This window comes from Aulostomus chinensis, chromosome 19 (genome assembly GCF_037954235.1).
Source record: "Aulostomus chinensis isolate RoL2024-O1b breed Wild chromosome 19, RoL_Achi_v1.0, whole genome shotgun sequence".
Classification (NCBI taxonomy): domain Eukaryota; kingdom Metazoa; phylum Chordata; class Actinopteri; order Syngnathiformes; family Aulostomidae; genus Aulostomus; species Aulostomus chinensis.
The window spans coordinates 19198305-19224120 of NC_141338.1; the positions used below are offsets into that span (position 1 = coordinate 19198305).

The window sequence follows — 25816 nt, forward strand, 5'->3', positions numbered from 1 at the left end:
GGAGGAGGAGGAGGAGGCGAAGGAAGAGGTGGCGGGGGGCGCTCCAGCAGCAGCATCCTCCTGGTAGATCTAATGAGACAGAAGGGAAGGAAAAACCGGAGGAGGGATGCTGTTTCTATCAATGCGCAGTGCAAACAAAAATCCTTACACACCCTTTGCTCGGCCTAAAGCTGCAGGCAGCGTTCACTTGCTGTGCCAGAATTCACTCCATTACGCAGATGTTTGGGAACAAGAAGGAGCGCCACAAAAAGCCACTTTCCAGGCTTTTTAAGGGGAGGAGATTCAGCTTAGGAGAAAAGGAGGGGAGCCAATCCATCCATTACACTGGCAATCCGGCCAAGTGGCACCCATTTTGTGGTGAAGCTGCTGCGCTCGGAGGTGAGCTGAGAGATGCCAATTACCGAAATCAGACATGATTCAATAACTACATATTCAGGCTGCTGTCAGTTTCGTTGCATTTCTTTGGGGGGGGGCGGGTCAAACCTGTGAAGGAAACCATGAAACTGCAACAAGGTTTACAGCAGAAGGCACGCGGTGCGTAGGACCACCAACTTTACGAACCGTCATATATGCACTGGACACAAGAAGAGTCAAAGAGAAGAGTTTGATCCAACCAAACTCAACGGAGAAGGTGTGAAAGCACCCTTGGAAGCCCACGGAGGAAGGGAGACATCGGCAGACACGTTTGAGCAGGGTTCTGAAAGGGTCCCTCTGTAATAAAACCTCTAAATGAGAACTGCTCTGGTGAATCCAGTTCCAGGTGCCAGTCTGTGACACACAGACTCAGTAAACCTTTGAGGTAAAGGATAGTAAAGTGAATAAGGACACACAGTTTAAACCTACGGAGGGAAATAACACTGAATGAAAACAATGAGGGTGGGAAATACACACAATCACAGAGGTAAAAAGAGCAGGTTAAGCAGCCTCATTACTGCAGTAAATATTCACTTAACAAAGTTGACATTTAAATCGGAAGAGTCTTAGTCCCCATTGTATTCCATCTAAATAGTGATAGTTTTTATTTTGTGGCTCCATCTGAACCCAGGAATCCTCTCCACTCCTCCTCAAACCCTAAAGTTGCGTAATGTGTCACAGGTGACAGTCACGTTCGCATCCCGCCGGCTAAAATGTCATTACTGCTTCTTTTAGGACAAACAAATCCAACGTGATAAACGCTGACACGCTCTTCAGTGTTGCTGACCGCAGGCTCGGGGGCAGAGAGGTTGCTGTTACCGTGAGAGGTGTGAGCCTCGCTAACCTGGCGTCTGACCCTCTCTGCTACTTAACCTGATGGCTCAAACCCACATCTTAACGCCTCGGATGGGATCACGTCTTCGGAGTGAACATATCTATAAATATTAACATTTCCAAGTAAATGGTGCACTTGCGATTTGCACGTTTCCATTATCGCCACATGATGGTGTTTACACTTTTTTGACATTTTAACAACACCCAAGCAGTCATCGGCTGCTGTACATGTACGTGTTCTGGCACACGGCATGTCAGCGTGATTGAATGAAAACATTACATAGCTGTCACTCTCTTTTCTCCTTCCCTCCCACAAAATGCCAAGCCTGTGAAATTACTGATGTTTACCAGCACACAACAAGTTGTTAGTAATTTGCTCTGGTCTGAGTCATGTGTGAAGATGGAAACCTGCCAGTCTGCCACATCAGCTGTGCCACGGTGTTCTTCCTTTGTATGCAGGAAACGACAAGCATCACTTTCATCAACGCTTGACTGGAACCTTGGCAGCTGAGCCAACACACACACACACACACACACACACACACACACACACACACACACACACACACACACACTCATTTGTAAACACTTTTTATGTTTGTGTGTGTGAGAAAGAGCAAGAGATTAGCTGTGTACTTCACCTACATGTGTGTGTGTGTGTGTGTGTGTGTGTGTGTGTGTACATAAATTATTGCAATAAATCTGTGACGCCTCGGTTTGCTGTGTCAGTGAGCACTTGCCAACTTCCAGCTGAGCCGATGAAGTTATTCTTCGAAAGTGTTCACTCTGCGAGCAGAGCCTTCCTACCAGGGGCTGAGCATTGATGCAAAATGCTACTGTCTTGCCAACAACCTACCAGATACACTGCACGCCCAGGAGATAACTGGATACGCCATTGCACATGAAACCATCAAGCTAGCAACCACTTTAGCAACATGTAAAGAAGCACGAATGAAAAATGCAAGCTGGATCTGCAGCCACATTGATAATGAGTCACCTTGATTTACTGTATTTCCTGTTCTCATAAATATTCAGAGACTAGTTGGCAGGAGCTGCGAGTAGTCACTTTGTCAAGTCACTTGTCATATCCAAACATGCTCATAATTAATATGTATCAGCGAGCCGGGCGATGTATAAATTCACATGGAAACGCATCACATCCTCATCCAAACGTGGCTTATCAACACCCGGGTTATTCCCCATCTCTTTTTTTGCCTTGGAAAAATATCTTGTTCACCATCAGTTCATTGCTAGGGTTTCCAGGTGTGGACCAATCAATAATGGCCAATTAATCAGGCCGATATCTGGCATGTTTTACGGAGCTGTCAGCCGACTAACAAGCAGGCACATTTCCAATTTTACTCCATTCCACATTCCAGCAGCCAAACGCCGGCATTCCCTTGAATGATCAAGTTGAAGTGGTAAAGACACGCTCGTTGGGACCGGATACACAGAGCTGCTTCTGGGGGTCACTGTACGCTGCACATTCTTCATTTATGTATGTGGGTACTGTATGTATGTGTGTCAACCCAGTTTATACCAAAGATTGACAATAACACCATGTGGTTGCAAGGAAAGTTGCAGCAGTGTAAAGTGATCCATCCCAGCTTGACCCAAGCCACTTAACTCAGCTGGTCGAGTCACCAGGTATGAATAATACACCGTCCCATCCAGGAGCACCGGGGTACACAAGCAGGTTTAAACTTGAAATATAGAGGGCAATTTTTGGGTGATGTATCACTTTAATAAAACAAGGGGATGATGCCATCAGCTGTTAAATGCTAAGGGCACTAAAACTCACATTTTCATCGAGTTTACTTTTCATTACCTGTAAAGATAAGGTTGAAAGAAAGAAAGAAAGAAAGAAAGAAAGAAAGAAAGAAAGAAAGAAAATCAGATGTCATCACACTGCCCTGATTGATGACATTTGGTTGGATGAAAAGTCTTAGGAACATGAATAAGATTTCGGATTTGATCCAGAACTGGATCCAGATCTGATGATGTCATGTGGCAAGAGGTATGGGTTCTCTTAGGTGCCCTCTACTGGACAATATGACAATAATCAGGGTCCCCAAATGGTAAATCACTGATTTTGGGGTTGGTGGTTAAAATGGTGTCTCCAGGAAATGAAGGCAAATGTGTGCATGTGTTCTTTTACCACAAGTTCTCGATGTGCTTTGCTTTCCCTTTTTTGTTGAGATGTTTTCTCTCTATTTGTTTCCATGTTGACTACATTATATTTGATATCTGTATAATATTCATAACTGATAATATCTGGAGAGGATGATTATCCATTATTTACACCTGCATTCACTGAGTCTTTCAGCCACTTGGGGGCAGCACTCTGTCTCCTTCCACTGGTCTGCTGGCTGCTGTTTATTCTAATTATGCATTCTGATATTGATCAAGCTTGGTACAAACTGTTGAGCCCATATCACACTTGCCTGATAGCAGCTTCTCTTCATAAGTGTAAGAAGGAAATATAGAAATAACAACATTTGGGGAAATAAATAACATAAATAAATAAATACCTTTTAAATAAATAAATAAATACACGAAAAATGAGGAAAATCCATTGGTAATGCATCGAAAAGAAAAAGAAACAAACAACTAGTTTGGTCATATTTTATGAATGATGCATTCATTTATTTGTCATATTTTAGTGCATTCACGGCATATTCACGTGTATGTGTATGTGTTCCTGCACGCATGCACCTTTGAAGTCACTGAACAACATTATCATCCCTTTAGAGCTGAGTTTCTGGTGACCTGTTGAATATCAGTCCAATATTCTTTCTCCATCCACTCCCAAAGTGAATGCTGTTCACTGGCGAGCAACCAGCTGATTATATTTTGGTTCCGAGCGTTCGTATTTCAGAGCTTTCCTTCTGTTATGGTTTGATGAATTGTTAAACGTGGCTGACACTCAGGTGATTAACTCACTGACAGATCACTAATTAAGTCTTAGAGGGTTAATTAAGCAGAAAAATATTGTTAGCTCCCAACATTTTTCACAGTTTGCTACCATTTGTTCGTCGAATGATTCATGGTTTAATCAAAAATGCTAATGTCTTAATCTACACTTAAGAGTCATTAGCTGGAGCGCTACTGGAATTTTGTATTGTGACCGAGTCTGTGAGGCTGAGAGCATGAGCTGCTCAGAGCTCTAGCGTGGCTAGAGACAGACAAGTGCAGAGCTGGGCTCAGTCCGCTACGATGTGGACAACATGGCCTCAGCAGCACTCAGCCGGCCTCACAGAGCACACACTGTTCAGCAGAGCACTCAGGGAAGGGATGGCTAACGGCTCCAAGACGTTGAGTAGAACAGCTTGTACCACCACACATACACGTGTGTGCAAAACCAACACAAACCTCCCAGCTGTTGGTCCAGGATATGCGGAAGAAGATCAATACCACTAGCAAGAGGCTGCAGCGATCAAGCTAAACCACCTGACGACAACCACACCAGATTATAAACATCTTACTGAGAGCATCATGGAACCTTTAAAAATTCATGATCACAAAACACAAAAACATGCTCAGTGACCACAAAGCACACAACTCATTCAGAATGGCAAGTGACACTTTGGCTCCACAGCAACACAAAAATAAGCAGGCTGGCAGAGAAGCTGCATGTCACCGGGGCACAGCACCATTTTTCAGTTCACTTGTATTTGTTTGTGTTTTCTTCTAAAAGACATTATGTTTTAGTGTTGTAAAATAAAGTATGAAGCTTGCTTACGTACGCACGAACCAACCGAATTCAACCAACAACATCATGGCGTCCACCCATCAAGCATCATCCCCTTTACTAGCACAGGAGCTAAATCAGCTCACTTGGGCCAGCTAGCTAGTAAGAGCATGGTAAGTCACTGTGGGTTGCGGTGGACTCCATTAACCAGCAAACGCCGTGTTTATTCGCCCTGAACAAACCTGAGCCCGACGTAGCTGGTCAACATGGCAGCAGGTACAAAAAGCAATAAGAGGATTCAGAAATGAGTTACTGCCACTTGAACGGTCAAATAAAACCGCAAATAAGCAGCACAGGCGTATGAAAGAAGTTCATCACCACAGAAGCGACACTCCTAGGTGAAGCTGGAAGAAGCCCACAGTTCTGAGCAAAGTGAGGACTGCCTCTACAACACACGGTTCCTGGTTCAAACCTAGGGTTCAAAGGACTCCGTATCAAAGTGTCCTTGAGCAAGACACTGACCCCCACAGGCATGCTACACAGCCTATTCACCACCATCCATTGTGCTAAGCTAACTAGCAGTCAGCTGGTCTCAGGGGGTCTCAGCTGCCTCATGCACACAGAGAGAAGGGTCTCTATCTTGTTGGGCTCTGGGGCGGATGGACAACAGATGTTGCCCCCAAAGGGTTGATGTGTTACATTAAAGATATATTTAATGGACACTATTTAACCTGACTCAAAGCTCAAGCCTCAAGCTGACAACCTAGCTTATATCAAGACATTACTGTCTGATCTACATGACCAGACAGCAGCCTTTTGGCGGACGTTCAAAGGCAACATTTATTCATGCTGCCGGGTGCAGGCAAAAGTGACGCAACCTCTGTGGTCTCTGCGACGAGACTTTGAAGCCTCCCATTTTGTTAGACCCAATGCCTGAGAGGCACATGAAAGGAAATCTCAACTTGGAAGTCCACACAAGCACCGACTCTCGGCCCGACCACTTACGGCGGCAGACACGTGAATCAAACATACCTATAAATAAATGAAAACAACTCCCCGGGCTTTGTTTCCAAGGTGATAACAGTGGGGGTATTGTTAACACAGAAGCCTTAGATTGTGGTTGCCATAGCATTCGCACAGGCAGTAAAAGGCGGTGTGAGGCGTCGGTCAACAACAGCAATGACTGGCTATCAGTGACCAGCGGGCAGGGAGGCTTAACTGGAGGAGCAGTCGTGTTCCTGCCTTTGCTGTCTCATTTGCTGTGTTCTTAGCAATAAAACGCAGCATTAAAGAGCTTAAGTGGCCTCAATGAGCTCAAGCTGAGATGCCTATAAATTACCACAACTACAGTGATGGGACCAGACCAGCTGAAAATAGTTCAACACGGCACAAAACTAAAACCTCTCAGAACCAACTGCACGAGAGCACATTTTAAGATGGAAGGAAATGCTACGATAATATACTTTGCACCTTTGAAAATGACATTAAATTCACTTATTCCGCCACAAAAAAAATGAGTAAACCTGCAACGCAGGACTGAAATCAGGACGTTAAATCCGCATGGATATCAACTCTTTTCTTTCCTACCTACACTAGTCACTGATGAATGTTAGGAGCAAGGTGTTCTGAACTCCTCAGCCTTTGTCTTCATGTCACTCATGTGCGCTGCGTGTGATTGGCTGCCTGGCTCCTCATCAGGGCTCACTGGTCCTTTGCTGGCCAGCACAGCGCTCTATTGATTGGGCCTTTGGCAACACAGGCAGATTTATTGTTTTATTAGGGGCTTGTAATGCCTGATCAGGACAGATTAAAGGTCTGCCATCGCCTGCAGCTACACTATCATTTAGAGCCTTTCATTAGGGTTGGATGGCTGTACCAACATAATTAGCCTGAGGACGAAGCACTGCACAGAGGGCCAATACTGGCTTAAGCCAAGAATCATCCAGTATATAAGGAGCTGAATATGTTTTAATCTAAAGACATGATTATCTACTTCCCCTCTCCAGAGCCACAGGCATTATGACATGAGGTTCTAACCAGTACAATTGAAAACAGACCGCTTTTGACATATTACCAGGAAATATGAAAAGAATGTGTTGTCGTCCATTCATGCCCTGATCAATAACATCCATTTACGTAAGCGTTTGGCTCATCTGTGGCTGCCTTTCATCCTCTTCATTTATATCATTCCTAGACAGCAGCTTATTGCCTCTGTGGACTAAACAGAATGAAGCACAGCAGATTTTCACAGCCAGGTGTAAAGTAAAATCTCTTTAATCCTCTTTAGTTCACTTTAGGGAACCTGAACATCTCAGGACACGCTTAAATGACTTTTCTGCCTTTTATCATTTGACATCAGGGAACAGTCTCCCAGGTTCAGAGCTCAGGTTCACATCCGACCAGCTCTCGATGTGGCGGATTTCTGATTTGCTGGCTGCAGAAGTGAGCGGATTGATTTGGGATTGATGTGGACTCGCTCTGAACACCTTGGACACCCAACCCCCAGGTCTCACAGGAGCATGTCAAGCACGAAGCAAACAGAGAGTTTTACACACACACACACACACACACACACACACACACACACACACACACACACACACACACACAAAAACCCCCGATCACTCCGAGGCGCATTATCTACTATGGTTGCCAGGCAACCAAATGGAGAAACACAATATAATCATTAATTTGTATCCAGCTGCGTCAGCAATGGGTAGCCAAGACTGAACACAATGGCAGGGTCTAGATATATGACACTGTATGTAAATAATAAAATATTGATGTATTCCACAAAATACATCCTCTGCTTTATTCATCTTTTCTATTGTCTCAAACATTGAGTAACACACCTCTCATCTTTGAGGCAGCGAAAACACAAAGCAGAGGGCTCGCCATGCTGCCATGTGACCTCTGTCATACTGCAGCTACAGGTATTTTTCTAAATGCGCCATTTACTCATGGTAGCTAAAGATATCAAAATGATCACGACTACAAAAAGCCACTAGAACCTCCGTGCCCTGAACATTATGATGTCTACCCATCGATGAGAGGAAACGATCTGCACTCGCTCGGTCTCACAGGTCGACAAGTCTAGCTCCTCTTTCCTGCTTTGTTTTGGGTTTTTTTAATCAAGAAAAAGCCCTCAAGTCTCATTCTTCCTTTAACCTCCGCAACTGTGATTTCAGAATCAGTTTTATCACGTGGACACACACAAGGAATCTGACTCCAGGTTTTCTATCGAGTTCGAAGTGTTCATTTATTCAAAAGCACAGTATGTGTATTAAAAAACCAACAACAACAAAATATCGCCTGCCCTCTTCAGTTCAAGACTCAGCATCGTGTGTCCGGCCGACAACTTCTCTCATAACAAACGTCATAATGTCTCAAGGGGAAAATGTGTCATTGTTTTATTTAGGAAATTACATGACTGCTATTTTGACAATAATAAAAGACAAACATCCTGTATCTGTGCTACCTTTCCACAGGCAACATACAATTAGAAGTAGAAGTAGAAGAACTTACACGTATCTATCATATGTAGCCATACACTGACGCACATATTTACACTTGAATATTCTCTATGTACGCTGTAGGACATAAACATAACACACGAGGGTGTAAGATGCACCAGCTAATTAATACCCATTAACTATTTTTGTATCTTGAGGGTTTTTTTTTTTTTTATATAGCTATTACCAGCTATATCTACTTTCACTTTCACATGACTTGTTACGCTGTTCAGTACTGCAGGGAAATTCTGAATCCGATCACAGCTCCAAACACAGTTTGCAGTTTCCCGTGCAAGTGCCAAAAAAAACTGAAGGTCCTCTCTGATCTGTGCTGCCTTCGCCTGGACCCATGAACCAGAAAAAAAGTATTCTGAGTGCGTCGCCTTAAGTATCATTTGTGATTCCGTTTGATTTCAAAATATTCCGAGGAAAATTGGTTCCTTTACACCCATTACACCTCTCTAGGTTTTGACTTTTCTGTTTATCTCATCGACTCACCTGGTGGTCACTGCCTCGCTGCAATCTTCAGCCTGGTTGTCATTCAATATGCCCCTTGAGTCATTTGTTTATTGACTTTCTGAAATAGCCAATATCTACGACACCAATCCAATCTGGCCCTCCAAAAGGGAACACGTATCAGCATCAACTGAAACAAGTGCACTTTGGGCTCGGCGCACTGGTTTCTGGGTCCTTCGCTGACTGATTGACTTGTTGTTATACACACTGCTGTGTGAGATCTCACAGTTCTGGGAATAACAGCAGTAAGATACTGTAGTTTTATCCTGCATTCACGTTGAGTGTGCTATCATGAGACCCATGTACACAGCGAGTAATGAATCTACCAGGTCCTCATGGTAGAAGCAACATATTTCTTGAAGATTAGGGGGAAAACTAAGCCAGCGTCCCATAGGGCACACATTCACATAGACAGAGTGGAGACGTGGTGGTGTTCTCACGGATGAACACAGCCTGTGAATGTGAAGGATTTACAGTTTAAACATTTCTGTGGAACAAACTGATTCGACTCAATTTGCTCTCAATCTAAAACGGTCTGCAGCCCACGTGTGTTTAGGCCGCGTCAGTGATTGCCTACAGAGTTGGGGGCTAGGAGTAAAGAGTTAGTCATTAGCCTTTAAATTAATCATGGGGGTGTTTTGGGGTGTAACATCGATGCCAGCAATCACAGTGTCACTCCCGTCAAGAGTCAGGTGCACCTGTATCGTGGTGTATTGTAGGTGGGGTACCCAGCAAGGATATCTCTGGATTCTAGGTTTTGTGTGCAGTGCAGTATTTGCTACATGCAGAGCCGCAACTGCACACATGAGAAAGTCAGATGTGCCGTGGGGGGGTGGGGGCAGGGGGGTCACTGCCGACCAGACAGCATGCAGACCATCTCCAGGAATACTCGTGGTGGTGAAGCAGTCATGGAATGTGTTCGTTGTCATCGTTTGTATAACTGTGCTGATGCGCATGTGCCTGTCTAGCAGAGTGTGCACATGTTGGGGTTACTGTCTGAACAACGCGCCTTTTACTGGGCGGTGGACTTCAGCCCTCAGTTTTGTGGGTCAGTATCAAAAAACAACACTCAGGACAAACAGGGCCGCGCCAAGGTTGTGGAACTCTTTTCCTTAAACAACATGCGTGCTGGGCAACCAAATGACAACTGCATCGGTCTGTGTTTTACCCGTGAAATGTTCATTTGTTTGGAAAGGCTTCAGAGTGGGGCAGCGTGGTTTTTACTGAAAGGCAAAGCAACAAATATCCATTCTGACACTCTCTGCACATCTTTGGCAGGCGTGTGTTACTTGTTGAATAACATACGCTTGTAGGTTGAGGCTCGAACTGGAAGAAGGTGATCCCACTCTCTCTCAGGGCACTCACAGATACACACAAAAGAAACCACTCTCTCGCTTATGATTTCCATCTCAAGCTGACACCCAGCGGGCGAAGGACTCACCCAGTGAGAACGACCACGAAGTCCATTACATTCCATCCATTGCGGAGGTAGGAGCCTTTGTGAAATGCAAAGCCCAGGGCGATGATCTTAATGGCAGCCTCAAAACAGAATATTCCAATAAAGTAGGGCTCTGTGTCGTCCTACAGAAAGACAGAGAGAATCAGAGAGAGCGTAAGAGTGACAGAGGAGGGGTTTTTTGTTAAGTAAGAGAGCAGTTAATGAAGCATGAAGGGAACAGGGGTAAGAAAAAGATGGCTCCTTTCACTTCTTGCACCAGCATGAACACAAGTGCAGGAAGTAGAGCCCTCCTCTTTGGGAGGAGTAAATACAATGAAACAAAAATATTCACACTCACAGAATGGGATAATCAGCAGAGCCTCATGCGCGTTTATTTATTATATTGAACACGTTTAGTTCTGTATTCTGTCAACATGACACCTCAAAATTTGTTGCATTGAGGCCCCATGAAAATGAAAAAGGGTACTCCACTAAACACACGTTACTTGCAAGTTTAAAGTTCAGTTTTGCCCAGATGGGGACTGGGGATTGATAACGCTTCCAAACATCAGGCTATCCAAGAATGCCAGGGCAAACCATGGGCCATTGTTGTATGCCACCAGGGCAAAACTGAGCCTAAAAGCTGGCAGAGCTTTGATAGACATGCAATTTTTGGGGTAAATGTAATTATTTTCCATCAGAGCCAGACAAGGAGATGGATGCTCCTACTCTACTCATTCTTTGTTCACCCGAGGGGCATCTTTACCACAGAGGGGCACCTGAACCAACCAGTGGGCAAACTGGGCCAAGCAGAGGAAACTCGTGCTCCCTCCCTGGGAAACTGGGACCAGGGTACCTGCCAGTTTTCTCAAGTTAAATTAAAGACCCATTAGGACTACACTGGATAATATCATTTCTTCAGCATTGCTAGCAGTAGCCATGGTGCCTTTTACACGCTGCTGGTGGTACATTGCTGTGCACAGAAGTGTGTAATTGACACCCCCCCGGTTGGGGCCTGTAGCTCATACAGTATGTCATGTTTTCGTGCTCTAAATATGTGGACGCCAAAACTGTTATGCCCCATCATGCCCAGCTTTAAAGATTTTTCACACAGAGAGCATCAGCTTTCAGGGTCATGGCCTGGAATTGATGTAACTCTCTCGTGTTTTTGCCCCATTGGCTTGACAACAACACCTAAACATCAGGATCCAAGAAGTTAACGCCAGCTCGTGAGTAAAAAGTGAGACTTTCTTTTTCCGGACAGCTGATTGGTTCTCACCCAGACTCCATGGTCAAGAGCATGAGGCAACATACTGACATCAACCGCACCTCTGCTATGGTACATATTTAATCCTTTGAAAGGGTAGCACATTGACCTCCTTTCTAACCTAATTTCCATAGTTTTTCACTTCAATTCAATATTTTTAAGGTCTTATTTTGAGGGTATAAAATAAATTGCTTCTTCAATGTTTCCAATGCAACAGGGTCACACAAGTTAAAATGGGTCCAAAAATAAAACATGGAAATGGAAGAGTGGGAAATGGAAAGGGTATCTCTGCCAAATACAGTTGCTCTGGTGATCCAAGTGCCCCTTTTGTGTATTATTAGGACTAAAATAAAGCATTAAATTGACCAGAAGTGTACTTCTGGGCCACTTGAACAAAGTGTGAAAAAGAGGGCAGTCCATAGCAAAAAAATACAAATAAAGAGGGCGTATGGACAGAACAATGGGCGAACGAGAACCTTGGATATTTGGCTCATTCAGAGAGCAACATGGGCTGGAGCAGCCACTGTGTGACACTGAGGCCAAAAATATAGACTTCTTCCGACAGGGCGGAGACACACCTATTCAAAAGAGCACTTTGGCACGTGGAAAACCCAAGAGACTGAGACACTCTGCACTGTTCCCTAAAAGAGTCAAACAATCAACAGTGTGTCACCTTTTACACTCCGAGGCTCAGAGCACCACTGAACTTGCTGTAAGTAAGTGAGCTGGAACAGGCGCCTATACATGGCACTTCTTCCTTTGCCCCCATTAATATCTGCAATCGCCTCAGGCAATGCACAGGGCCCAAGCAGAGGACATCTCACGCCTATACTACCCCCCCCCCCGATTTATCCTCTCTCGCTCCCAGCATACTACAACCTGACAGACAGCTCCTCCCAAACCCCAGCATCACCCAGTCTCCAACATAAATAGTCATGTAAAAGCAGTGTGACAGGCCTGAGCACTAGAAGAAACGTGACCTTTTCTACAGTGCTGTCTGCCCACACTGAACAACAAATGAGAACAGATCCGCTGGACGGGAGTTACTGTACCAGCTTTGAAGGTTGTGGTGGTAAAATAATGACAACTTGTTGTTTTTGAGACCCAGAGAAGCTGCCTCTGGCCAGTAGAGGAAGCCGTAGGAGCTTGCAACACTGGATGGGACATACGGCACCTTCATTCTAGGTTGGCTTTAAGAAGACAAGATTCACAGACAGCAACACTTTCCAGCATGGGTTCACAAGTAACAGTGAGTTAATGCTTAGCTCAACGTTACATTACAGGTGACACCAAAGATGGATGGAAAGCTGGGGGAGGTTGGTGTGAGTTGGGTGCCAGGAACAAGTTAACGAACGTGATCTGCAGTCCCCACTACCACTGACACTCCCACAGAAAGAGAAACAGAATCCTGGTGCTGGTCAGTTCAGCCCTCTTAGTGGAGGGGTCAGTGGCACCGACATCAGCAGGTGACAAGCCCAACCCTGCCCAAGAAAAATGCCAACAAAATCTGAGTAGACAAAAATGAGCAAAAACGGAATAAATGAAAAAGAAAGAGCTGAGCTCATCCCCATCCAGCCGCTGTCCACAGAAACTCCTTGTCCGGTTTAGGCAACAAGAGCAGGAGTAGTCCTGGCGAACTGTTACTTAGAGTTACCTTCACCCACAGAGTATTTGGCTTTTCAAATACTCACAAGCAGGTTTAAAACTGTCCTGCATTTTCAATACGCGCCAGTGGATGGGGCAACTCCCCAAAGACCACAAGGGCTGCAATGGATCTGAAATGCTTAAGGAACGTAACTGCTATCATTTCCTCCTCGTCTAGCACGCCTCCCATTCTGTTGACAAAGCTTGATAAATAATAGCCGATCCCTTGTTCTAATTAAAAGGCTGCTTGTTGTATCACATTCTTAAGGTGGAGGAGGGAGGGAGGGAGGGAGGGAGGGCGGGAGGGAGGAAGGAGAGGATGCTTATTTCACTCTTTGTGTAACCACTTTCATCAGGGTCCTGATTGCTGCCTTGTTGGAGGGCCATCACTTCACAGCTGCTGACATCATTCAAAACAAGAGCAGGTGGTTGAAGATGACAAGGATTCAAGGATTGACTGACTTTTTTTCCACATCAAGCTGTTGCTCTTTGTAACACCCTTTATTTTAGGATAAACTCCTCAGAGCTACATCACCCTCAAGAAGAGGAGCTGCAAAGTGCTGAACCATAAAGCTTGTCCGTTTTTTGGTTTGTTTTTTTTCCTTCTACACAAGGCGAGACGTGCCACTTGACCCCCACATGCAGCAGTCTGTTCTGTTTCTCTTAGAGGCCGGTTAGCTGTGTGACACCAGCGGCAGAGTTCAAATGCCGGTTTGAAAAGCGCGCATACGCGAGCAGCTCGGGGAACAGCCGAGCAGGGGATAGAAGCAGGAGCTCTGTGAGGCGCCGCTGACTTACAAGGGAAAGAAGGAAGAGACAAACGCGGTCAAACAGACAGGGTGTCCCACAGGCTAATGAGACGAAGGGTTTTTAAATTAAGAAATGACCAAAGAGTGAACACTCACCAGGCGCTCTGACATGGGCGTCTTGTCGCTGGCGGGTAGATGCTGCTCAAGGGCCAGGACGATGCAGTTGGCGATAATTGTAGCCAGAATCATGTATTCAAAGGGAGTGTGAAGGTTAAGGAGCATTTCAATGCAGTACAGTAATAACAAAATAAGAGAGCAAATGCAACTGAACTTCAGGGACCATGCTACATGTATGGGAAATATATTTATTCACCGTTCTCGCCAGAGCTGGACAGGAAGACAGATAGACTTCTCTCTTCTGTGTGCGCATGAGAGACCTACAGAGACCTGCTGACCACGAGTCAGCAGAGCGCGATGTCAAATGACATCAAATAAACAAGGTTGAGGATCATTAGCATTTGCGAGGATTAAAAAAGGTCAGCCATGGTTGGTAGCAGTCGCCGCTCATCTTGTCGTGGGCAAATGTATTTCTTTTTCGGCCCTAAGTCTAAACGGGACTTTTCAAGTGCTGCGTCAAATTACTGTCAAGTTGGGAAAGTAGTTCCAACTATCTCTTAAGTGCTGTGTCATTGTCAGCTGGACTGTCTCAGGTCCCTTATAGACGCTTCACCTCTCATCCAAGAGGCTTCTTCAGTTCTAAGTCACTGGTGGGAGTCGCAGGCTTTTATAACCCTACGGGGGTTTGACCCTCCATGGAGTTGCGGGCACATGGGAGTTGTGTTCAGGGACGGTTGCTCCTGTCATGCCACGTAGACTGGACTGACCATCCCTGACCGGATGAAGTGGCCTTCATCATTCCTGTCTCCCACCTACAATACGGTCCGCACCCTCCCTTGGAAACTCAGCACCCACTCACGCTTGGTTTCCATGGCTCTAACAACCCACACAGATCTCGGTTGGACCCCCTAATGAGCCGCGTTAATACCAACTGGGCAAACGACTCTCATGTGACCTCATGACTGTGAAACCCCGAGCTCACACGTGACAACGGCCATGTAGAAGGTCACACCCACCGATACCTAAAAGCCTGCGACTCCCCACCAGTGGCGTGGAACCGATGGCGCCTCTCGGATGAGAGGAGAAACTTCTTCAAGGGAACTCAAAAGGTCCAGTTGACCACGACACAGAACTCAAGATTTACCGTAATGACTGACCATCTTCACACACTAGTTCTAACAATGTGTCTGGTTTTTAAATCACGTCCATCTATACACTTAACCTGTTCAGGGTCATGGGGGGTGGAGCTTATCCCAGCGGCCATCAGGCGAGAGGTGGGATACAGACAAGTCACACTTACAGGCAGTTTAGCCTATTGAGGATGTTTTTGGTGTGTGGGAGGAAGCCAGAGTACCCAGAGAGAACCCACGCAGGCATGGGAGAGCACGCAAACTCCGCACAGAAAGACCCCAGCTGGCCGGCGAATCAAACCCACAACCTTCTTGCTGTGAGTCGACGGCGCTAACCACTGCACCACCCTGCCGCCCCCTCGTATTCAATGACTGATAGCTTTAACAAATGCCATCTCTACTCATGCAGATAAACTCAGTTTTGAGGAAAAAATATATTTGATGGCTTTTGACAGAGTTCTGCTCATTTCCATCAATTCCATCCGCTACCAATCATTATGCTAAGCTAAGGAGTGGTCAGCTGATCCCTAGCTACCCAACGTACACACACAGCAGAGAGAAGCGTATCCATACTCTTGTCTTGCTCTGGGGAGGGTGGTAAATAGGCGTATTTATTTCTTAAAAAGTCCTGTTCCTTTAAACTCGGACACATTCCGTCCATTAAAGCATAAACCGTCCATCAGGCTGTGGTTGAATGCTTCCTCGAAAGAAAGCATCCTATACATACGCTCATGATCTTTCCAGATGGGTGGCCATTTCCGACCATTTTCAATGGTTGGCTCATTCTGCAATTCAATTTCACTAGGTCACTGCCCGCAGGTCAGGGTCTATTGAGGGACTATGTGGAGGCTGAGATGTAGAATTATTACCCATAAGACACCCAACTAGCCTGATTATGCAACACAGAGTACTGTTAGCTTGACGGGGGAGTAAAGGCTCCTTGTACTGGTTCAGCTGGTCCCTCCTTTCATGCTGGTCCTGTGGCGTTTTAGGTTCAGCAGGTACATCCACATAGAGGACAGGGACATCGTGACATTGCTGACTATTTTAGCAAAGCATGTACTTAACAGTTCCGTATGAATAACAGGAAGGAGTAAAATTATGCCCCCCCCCCCCCCCTTTTCAGAGGAAAACCAGTGGGTATTGATGGTGATTCAGTCCAAAACCGTGTTGTTCCTATGCTGTGAGTGAACGCCCGCTATCACCCACCAGCCAGTGGAGGGGACGAGGAATACAGGTGCCTACACAGGTTATCATTCACAGATTTGATATCAGGATCATTGGGCTGATCCACACTCGATCCAGAGCTTCCACTGGATCCTGAACCCATCAGGTCCGAGCCCCGCGATCAAGTCGACTCCTCTGCTGTACATTTAAAGTCAGGGCATCCGTGCGTAATTTAGCTCCTTTCAGAAGAGTTGCATGGTTACGACAGACCCACGATGTGACCTTAACAACAACAACATAATAATAACAATGATAATAATAATGATAATGACGATCGGTTCCGGTATCGGCAGGTGTTTACTGACTCAGATTGTAACAGACACCAAGTGGATGGGAGCATCCTGTCAATCACTGCCAAACGGCTCCATTCCAGGATCTTTATGAGAAACCTGACGTTCATCAGCTGCGTTCTACCTGACAGGGAGGGAACTCATCCTTTTACAAAGAACAAAAGCCATTTTTACATTTCCAGTTTGACATTCATTAATCCAGGAAATCTGGTCGGGCTTTCAGGACAGATCTCCTGTTTTTACACCTTCCCTTGTTTCTCACGTGACTTTTAGCCGTCTCCTGACGAGCGAGGCGCCTCTGAACCACAACCCTCGGCGGACGGGATCTTTATTGACATTTATCTTATTTGGCCTACGTATTGATGCGGTGACGAGAGCGCGGCGGGGAGCGGGGAGCGGGGGCGACTTCAGCACCATGGAGAGCGCAACCACAAAGACGAGGCGGCGCCGCTGCTGCTCCCTCGATACCCGCGGCAGTTTTCCTTTTTTTCCCCAGTCCAACCAAATACAACATTCGCTCTTCTTCGAAGCTCACGCAACAAAAGCAGTGAGTCCGTGAACGCATTACCGACTCGCCTTTTACGCACGCAGTTTTTAGCGACTACAGCTATTTAGACAAGTTGTGGTCGCGCTGGGGGGGGGGGGGGGGTCTAATTCGATGAGTAAGAAAGGCGGATGTAGAGTCAGGAGCGACAGGTGAATACAGACCTCCACCATCAACGCTACACCGAGAGCTTTGGCAACAATATGCAACAGAATTTAACATGTTGACAAACAGGCCTGAGGGATACGTGTGTGTGTTTGTGTGTGTGTTCTGGAAGGATATGGCCACTCAGTTATTCGCTTGGCGTACTTCCTGATGAGGTTGTCCTCCCGGAAGATGAAGAGGGAGCGGTTGACAGTGAAGCAGTTCTGTTTGACTGGGTTCGGGTTGTAAATGGCCATCGTCCGGGCTCTCTGGGCCATCGACTGCTTGTACATCCTTTGGCCACCCGGAGCGCCGCCACCTCGGGCTCCCCCTCTCCCGGCGCCGGGGCCACCTCTCCCTCCCCCGCCTGTGCCCCCTCCATAGCGGGTGGGTAGATCTTCAGCGAAGCGAGCCATTCTGGAAACGCACAAATCCGAAAGGGAAAATCCAAAGTGGTGTCAGTGGGAATGGAGGGGAGACGCATCACAACAAAACGCAGTTCGTCCAAAAGCAGGGGATTCACGTTAGGAGTGTATCACCGGGAGGAGAGAAGCGCGTTTTCCTGACCCGGTCCCTTCCTTCATCTTCCGTCGAATGTAACTCGTTAAAGTTTGAAGCGATAAAACCTGTGAAAGAAACGGGGGGAAAAAATCACTTCATCGGCGCTTCCCCAGCGGAGGAACCAGAGCGATCAGCCGTCCGCAGCATCGTGTCAGCAGCGGCGGCAGCAGCGTTCACACACCAGTTGAAGCGTGTCGCTCATCCCTCCCTCTCTCTCCCCCCCCCAGCAGGAACACACGCAGCTCCTCCGAGGCGAGCGCTCGTCCTGTGATTAGTGCCTGATCGCTCGCTGTTCGGGGCAACTGGAGGCTCCTCCAGTCCTCGGCGGAATAAGGAGGAGCTCATGTGACCCGAAAGCACCTATCGGTGACCGGAGCGCGCAGGCTGCTGCCGGCGAGCACCGAGACACCGTAGAACTGGGGAAGTTGAGAGGAGCGTCCGGTCCTCTCGAGACGAACACCTGCTCTCTCGTGAGGGCAGCACCTGAGCAAAGACGTCCAGGACGGGCCCGGGCCCAGGTGCACGGACCCAGGTGCACGGACACGCGCGTCTGCCTCGAACAGACACTGACGCCTGTCTTCAGGAGGAAACAGACATTTCAACAACGTTCGGGCTGTAAATCAATTACAGATCTAATTAATTTCACTGTAAAAAAATATATATCATTATCATTATTATTAAACTAACAAAATAATAATAATAATAACAATAACAATATTTCAACAACAAATACATTTGGCCTAAGTGAGGTTATGGATCCATGTTCAAGTTTCAAGTGTTCATCTAATTTGCGCCAGACTGGCGGCAGCAGAGGCGCACTGCTGCCCCCCACCGGTCGCTGCAGCTCCGTTTCCAAACTCAAATCCACACACACGGGGATTTAATCCAGGCATGAATAATCGCGCACTTTTTTTTTTCTTTACTTCATCAAAACCAATCCATCATTTTTCAACCCCTGACAACAGTGGCACTAAAAAATATTTTTTTTAAAAAGTGTAATAATTAGGGTTGGCAAAATAATAGATTCATGTCTAGAATGGAAAATGCTTCAAGAGGTAACGGGACATAAACACGTTCAGAGAGTGCGGTAACCACATCCGTGCCCGTTACTTATACCACCAAAAAAAAACAAAAAACTAAAATACCAAGTACATGCGGTTCATGTTCACGTCATCAGGCCTACCAACCAATTAGATTGTGGAATTTTTACAACAGGCGGATTTCCTTTGGGCTCCTGTCGTTTTTTTTCCCATCATCGCAACACAGAAAAGGTTCTAAAGGATGGAAGAGAACATAGACTTCCCCTCTACAGGTCGCTCATGGACACCTTTACCAAAGTTCCATTCACAACTAAACGTTTATTTCGTCTTTGTCACGGTCAAATTCGGAGTGATTGGTTTTAATCAGTTGATGGATGACAGCGTTTTCCCACCTGAAACCATTCGCCCGCCTCACGACTGCAAATCGTCTCCATATTTCTTGTATTTTCTGCTTTTTCGAGGGCGATCAGCATTTTTACGATTTCACTCTCATTTCCTGAGCGCTATTTTCTGAAACTTTACACACAAACCAAGGAGGATTTCACAGCCACTCGAAAAACTCGACAATTCTTCCACAACTTTTCACAACGAAAGTGTAGTATTTGCGTCAACCCGGTACACACAAGCCATGACGTGAACGAGCGCGTGAGGCACCGGCACGGATAAAAACGGGGGTGTGTGTGTGGGGGGGGGGGGGGGCACTTGTGGTTTTTGCTTCTCCTGCATGCAGGATGGAGAAGTTTGCAGTACAGTTTTGCCATACATGTAGTAAACCCACTGGTGAGCAGATGTGGATTCTTGAAGTACACTACGGATACAGATAAGGGGTTTTCTCAAAGTGTACGGCAATGCAAAGAAAAACACGTGCGTTATGAAAACAAAAGGGGGGCTAAACGATGCCCGCGACTGTGCTGCCGACTCCGTGTAAAGCAGTGACTTGCCTTGACTGTTTTGCAAAAAAAAAAAAGAAAAGAAAAAAAAAGTGTGTTAGGGAGTTGGAAGCCAGGGTGAAAGAGAGAAGGTGCGCTCAGTTTGGCTCCCTCAGTAAATGTCCTGTGCGCCAGGAATCACTGCCAGTATTTGCCAACCTTATCTTTGTGCTATTTTCTCTTTAGATCCCATTGTTTATTACATAAGACTACATGCTATGACATTTGCTGGCCTTTCCAGTGGCCTTTTGAAGAGAATTTGCATCCGTGAGCCGCGTCGGTGAGGAGGGTGGAAGTTCAGCTCTGACCTGAAGGGACTCCCAGGCTTCACCTATCAGTTACAGGCCACGTCCGGCCGTCATTGATTCAACCCTCCTCGGATCGTTGACTGCAAGCAAAGTGTGTGTGGTCTCATTCATGAAATGTTCTGATGCACCGATGTATTCCCACACACGCTGGGACTTTTACAGCCCTCAATTTAGTCTGACAGACAGGAAGGAATGCCTGATGCTAGTGGAAACTGCAGGGACTGCCCTGCACCAGTTTTTGTGTGTCAATCAATCAATGAGCGTTCAGTTCCTGTCAATGCACAGCCGGTACTTTGCTACAAATAACTGGACGGCTTTGCTTCATGCTGTAGGACTAAACCGAGGCCTAAAATGTGCTTGAGTCTCCAAAGACAACTTTGGACTAAATGAGGCCCAACATGCAATAAAAAAGAGCCCCTTTATCACCTGAGAAGAATCCAGGTTGTTTACGGAAATCTTGACCGCTTCACAACTAAAGTCTGAATGTGGATCTTGGGTTTCTTTGAATTCCGTGTTGCGGTTCTTTTAGGTCTAGTTTAGGTTTGGCAGCATCTGGAGGTGCTAAACCCCTGGATCCGTCCCACATCCAGGACCTGAGCACAGAGGGTGCGGTACCTTGTGTAGATTGTGAAGCCCTCTGAGTCCAACTGGGATTCGTTAAGTACAAGGAATCCTGGAATCATTCACGTTCAGCCAATTTGGTTTCTGTCATGCCATTGAAAAAACTTACCCCCGCTCCCGTAATCCTGCAGACATGGTCTAGCAGGGCGCCACCCTGCCTACGAGTAGGTGTAGGAGGCTGTGATCGCCTTTTCATTTGCTTGACCCAAAGTTATTAATGCCCAGTAGGCCAAGTAGGCTTGTTATGGAGCTCGTGTTTCCTATTCCTAATTCTAACCCCTAAGCCCAACCCCTAAGGCTCACAATTAGATGGACACCTACTAGAAGGTAGAGTAGGGCCCTACTAGAACCTGTCTGTGGGATTACGGTAGCAGGATTAAGTTTATTCAATGCCATGACAGATCGGGCGTCATGTTAATCAGAGGTATTTTGGGAATAGTCCTGACAAATTTGACAATTTTTTTTGTTAAGAAAAAAAGAAGAAAAGAATCAAGGATTTTTTTGGAGTCAATGCCGACGTCAAGATCAACTCCCTTTGATCAAAATTGGAACCCTTTTGGACACTTTAATAGAGTCCCTCAGGGAGGCGTGGCCGTGCCTCGCAGCGTCAAAACGGACACGTAATGCAGTGGTGGGTCACGTCTTTAATCTGTGGGGCTCTTGTCTCTCACCTCTCTGTCTCTCTGTCTCTCTCTCTCTCTGTCTCTACTTGCACCTCGTCCTGCGCAACCTGTCACTCTGGTGCCATTAAAGTGAGCAGGAAATTTTTCAGTCCCGTCGCCGCCCAGAGGGAACAGGGGAGCAGCTCTCACCCGGAACTTTCTCACGCTCAGAAACCTCAAGTGAAACTTGAAAATCCATCCTGTCTCTTTAGCTTCAGTTTGCAGAGTGAAAAAAACAAACAAACACACAAAAAAAAACATATTTGCAAGCAAGGAATAAATTTGTTCCTAATAACACATTTCAACTGATGCAACGTACGTGTGTGTGTGTGTGTGTGTGTGTGTGAAGGTTCTACTGCTCAGACGCTGCTGAACCAGCTGCACCCCGGACGTCTCCAGTGTTCACATCTACCAGCCGATTAGCAGCTCTTACAGTCTTGTGCTGTTTTGTTGGTTCATCGTTTGACAGCTAGGAATCTCCACCTCCCTCTCAACATCGCCCTCAGATGAATTGACACAGCACAAGTTGCTACAGAGCCCTCTGGTGGTTGAGTTGGTGCACAGCAGTCCGAACGCAAGAGAGCTGCAATGGAATTTTGTTCCTTTTTAAAAAAAAAAAAAAAAAATCAAACAACAATAAAAAACAATCCCCCAAAAGGGAAAGATCTGAAGTGAGTGATGGAATCCTTGTCTTAACAGCACTGGTGACGAAACAAGCAAACTTCTCATGTGATTGAGTTTGAAGTGTCAGAAGAGCACAAGCACAGAGACGTCCCTGCCCTCCTAGGGTTTTTAGAAATGTGGGCTGAAACAACCAGAGCTCCTGCCCAGGTCAAAAACTGTCTCAATCTAAAAGTTCATGAATCACAATTTTGCTCCAAATGTATTTTTTTGATCCCTCGACTCCGTTTTACAGACAGGAAATAAATCCTGGCGGTTATTAAATGATTTGCCCCTGACATCGATTGAGTGGTGCGCCCTGGAGTTAGAGTTACTCCAGAAAACAAGAAACTCATCTTGGCTCTTCTGTTTTTGGTGTGACGAACAACATTCTTGACCTCCGTCGTGTCACTGAGCTGTGAAATGCACGCGCGTGGTATTTACTGATGTATTTCATGAAATAGAATTAAATAGTACAATTTCTTGAGCTTCTTTCAATCGTTTAACCAATAATCTTCATCTTGAAGCCAACACCTTTGACGTGAGGGGAGCGGACGCCGCTGAATGCTGCGTGGCCTCAGGTTCATCCCACTCTTGCTGTGGGGGGGGGGGGGTAAAGGTCGCTCATGGTGGCACATCAGAATTGAAATTTTGTGCGTCCACCACAACGTTTTAACCACAGAGCAAACAAACCGCAGCAACAAAAGACGCTTCCAGATGGAATGAATTAGTTGGAATGTGGTGTGGTGCTGTGAAAAGGTCTGTGTACACACAAATGAATGTTTTCATGACAAAAACACAAACTGTGATGCTGCTGGTGGTGGTGGAGGTGGGGGTGGGGGTGGGGGTCGGGGGGACTGATACCTGGGGTGCCATGATGTGCCGTTCAGGAGCTTGTGGTTCCTGACAATACGATGTACACCATCCCTCCCCTCAGCTCTTTCCAGCCCGCTCAGATGAAGGACCGCGTCATACTTGGCGGTGTTGATGTCAGAGGGCGTCCATGATGACTTCTCTAAGTAGGGGTCATCCGTGCAGGAGGGCGCCTCCCCTGCAGGTTCTGACTCCTGCTTCCACCGCTGCTCACGAGGAGGTTTCAGCCCAGGTGCCAGAGCCCAGGTATCCTCATACTCGGCCCCAAGAGTGAGCATCCGCCAAGAGCTGAACATGGTTGAGCGTACCGCTGATGGGCAGAACAAGTTTTGGCATCGGTTAATAAAAGAAACAGAGAGCTGTGAGAATGTTATTGTGCGAAACAACAACAAAAAAGAAATGCTGACACTCCAGAGACAACCTGTGCCGGCTCAGGAGCGGAAGAGGACTCAAATGGCCGAAAAAGATTTTACAAAAAGAATGAAAATGTGGACGGAAATGAATCAAACCACTCCCCCAGTTTCCACCAGCACGTTGGCACCACTATTAGTCCGGAATCACCGCCACCTCCACTGAAAAACAGCTGGGAGGGAGGGAAGGGAGCCTCTGTGAGAGCGGGGTCACGTTTAGCCCGACACGGAAAACTGTGACTTGCTCTGAATGTCGTAATCAACCGAATAATCTGAGAGTGCAGTGCTGTGAAGGAACTCGAGTCATTCACACAGCCAGCGGTGGTATTTGTAGCTGCCATCATGGCCGCAGTCCACCTCCGCCCAAAACGCTTCCCTTCCTGTTTCCACTGTTGGCTGGTGAAGCGGTGCTGGACTTCATCAGGCCTGTCCTCAGCCACCCACAGCGAGGACGCCTCGTCCATCCTCACCCAGAGGAGTTTCAGTGATCAGGGGGATTTCTGTGCACAAATTAATATTCATAAATATTCTTTAGTTAGACTTCAATCAACTCTACTTAAGAATGAGCAAATTAGGAGGAGCCCTTGGTATGGGGGGGGGGGGTCCTTCTCTCTTGCATCATCATCTTTTTTACAGAGGAGAAAAACCAAACACGAAACACGTCCGGATTTTTTTGTCCCACTGAAATGGCATGAATGAAGAGTTTGGAGGACAAAGAGAAAAAGAGGAGGCCGTCGCCGGTGCTCCATACTGCAGACAGACAGACAGACAGACAGACAGACACACACACACACACACTGAGCTGCTGACTTCAACAGAGCGGTTTAGAAATGCAGTCTTAATGTAGGCCTGCCTTGAAGTTAGCATCGCTCCAGTTTCCTTTCCAAGAACCTTAAATTGGTTTGATTATTGCCAAAGAAAACAAATAAACAAACCCTGGCTAATTACTAGCAGGATCATCTCAAGTGATAAACCCAACTTTTGTGATGTTTAAAGCATAAACGCCTGGAAGAAAGATCCCAACCTGCTTCTCCTGTTTGCAGTGCTTTGGAGGTCACGTTTAGCCGCTTGCTAGCAACCACCGTTTTTAAGTTGAATGAAATAAGCTTCGAAATTCATGGCTGCAGTACTCACTGAGGTAATACTGCCTCCCTCCTGAGTACTACTAGTACTCCATCGTCTTCTACTCTGTCGTGTAGAGTTCTTGTAGCTGGCGGCGACTGGGACACAGGGACTTTCATCCTGACCAGCTACGACACTCTGCACGCTGTGGCGTCACTCTGCACGCTGTGGCGTCACACCTGTCAGGCTTCTTAGGCAAAGGTGACGTCCTCACCAAGTCCCGAACGCAAACGTTGGCGTGTTTGTGAACAAAGTTCCTGACGTGCCACGGCTTCCAACTTTTCTCTGAACTCTTGGGAAAACAGGAGTGAAAACAAACCAGTGTTCAAAATTGTGCTGAGCGACAGGCCTTCAGAGACGAGCGGTCCCAGCAGGACGAAGAGAACCTGCAGGCTCCGCCGCTGCGCTGTTTTTGACATCGTCAGTGACATCACGAATTTTACAATGACGTCAAAATGTTATGAAACACGTCCTTTCCTATAGACACGCAAGAAAATGATGAGGATGTCGTCACCGTGTCTTGACAGCTGTGACTACCCGACCTCTGCCTGGAGTCTCCCTCAGACGTCCCCCGTGCGTCGTAACTGTGCTGCCTGAAGCGAGCTGACCCATGCAAACGAAGAGTCAACGTACCGTAAAGCACGGCCGATCGTTTCTCCGCCCATGTCGAGGTGTGAGGAAGGGTTCTCTTCATTCCTGCGGTCCAGGGGTGCAGACACGAGTGCCTTCTCTCGCCTACGTGTGGCTGCAGCAGGGTCGACCCGGGCCGGGACACCAAACTCAACTTTCTCACAACTTGGAATGCGGAAAGGCCATTTCCTGCCCTACCCCTTACGGCTTTATAATCTGACCCAGCATCTTGTTTGTCATGATTTCCCATTTTCTTGCTGTCAACCCCGGTAATCAGGAAGGGAACAATCATGGTTTGAAAAGCCTGCAGATGTACACTCACTCACTTCCTGCTGGTTTTTCTCCGCCTTGGTGCTGCAGAGATTTTAAGTCTTAATCTACAGGAGGGTTCCCTAGATTATAATCCTGTTCACAACTTCCGTGATTGATTTGCACAGACAGCAGGTATCATTGACGTTCGGGGATGAATTCTAAATCCACCCT

General features: G+C 46.6%; 1 protein-coding gene across 2 annotated transcripts in view; it reads right to left on the reverse strand.

Annotated features, from left to right (window-relative positions):
• Positions 1 to 25803, reverse strand: part of cacna1bb (calcium channel, voltage-dependent, N type, alpha 1B subunit, b) — a 180405-nt gene extending 154602 nt beyond the window's left edge. For both annotated transcript variants that reach the window (XM_086186888.1, XM_086186887.1), the window contains exons 1-5: positions 25337 to 25803; positions 23163 to 23481; positions 17656 to 17934; positions 14222 to 14327; positions 10409 to 10548 (exon numbers count right to left, since the gene is read on the reverse strand). In XM_086186888.1, the coding sequence (XP_086043014.1) occupies positions 10409 to 10548; positions 14222 to 14327; positions 17656 to 17934; positions 23163 to 23481; positions 25337 to 25625 (1133 nt within the window). In that variant the 5' untranslated portion in view covers positions 25626 to 25803. The remainder of the gene's footprint in view (positions 1 to 10408; positions 10549 to 14221; positions 14328 to 17655; positions 17935 to 23162; positions 23482 to 25336) is intronic.
• Positions 25804 to 25816: the final 13 nt, after the last annotated feature.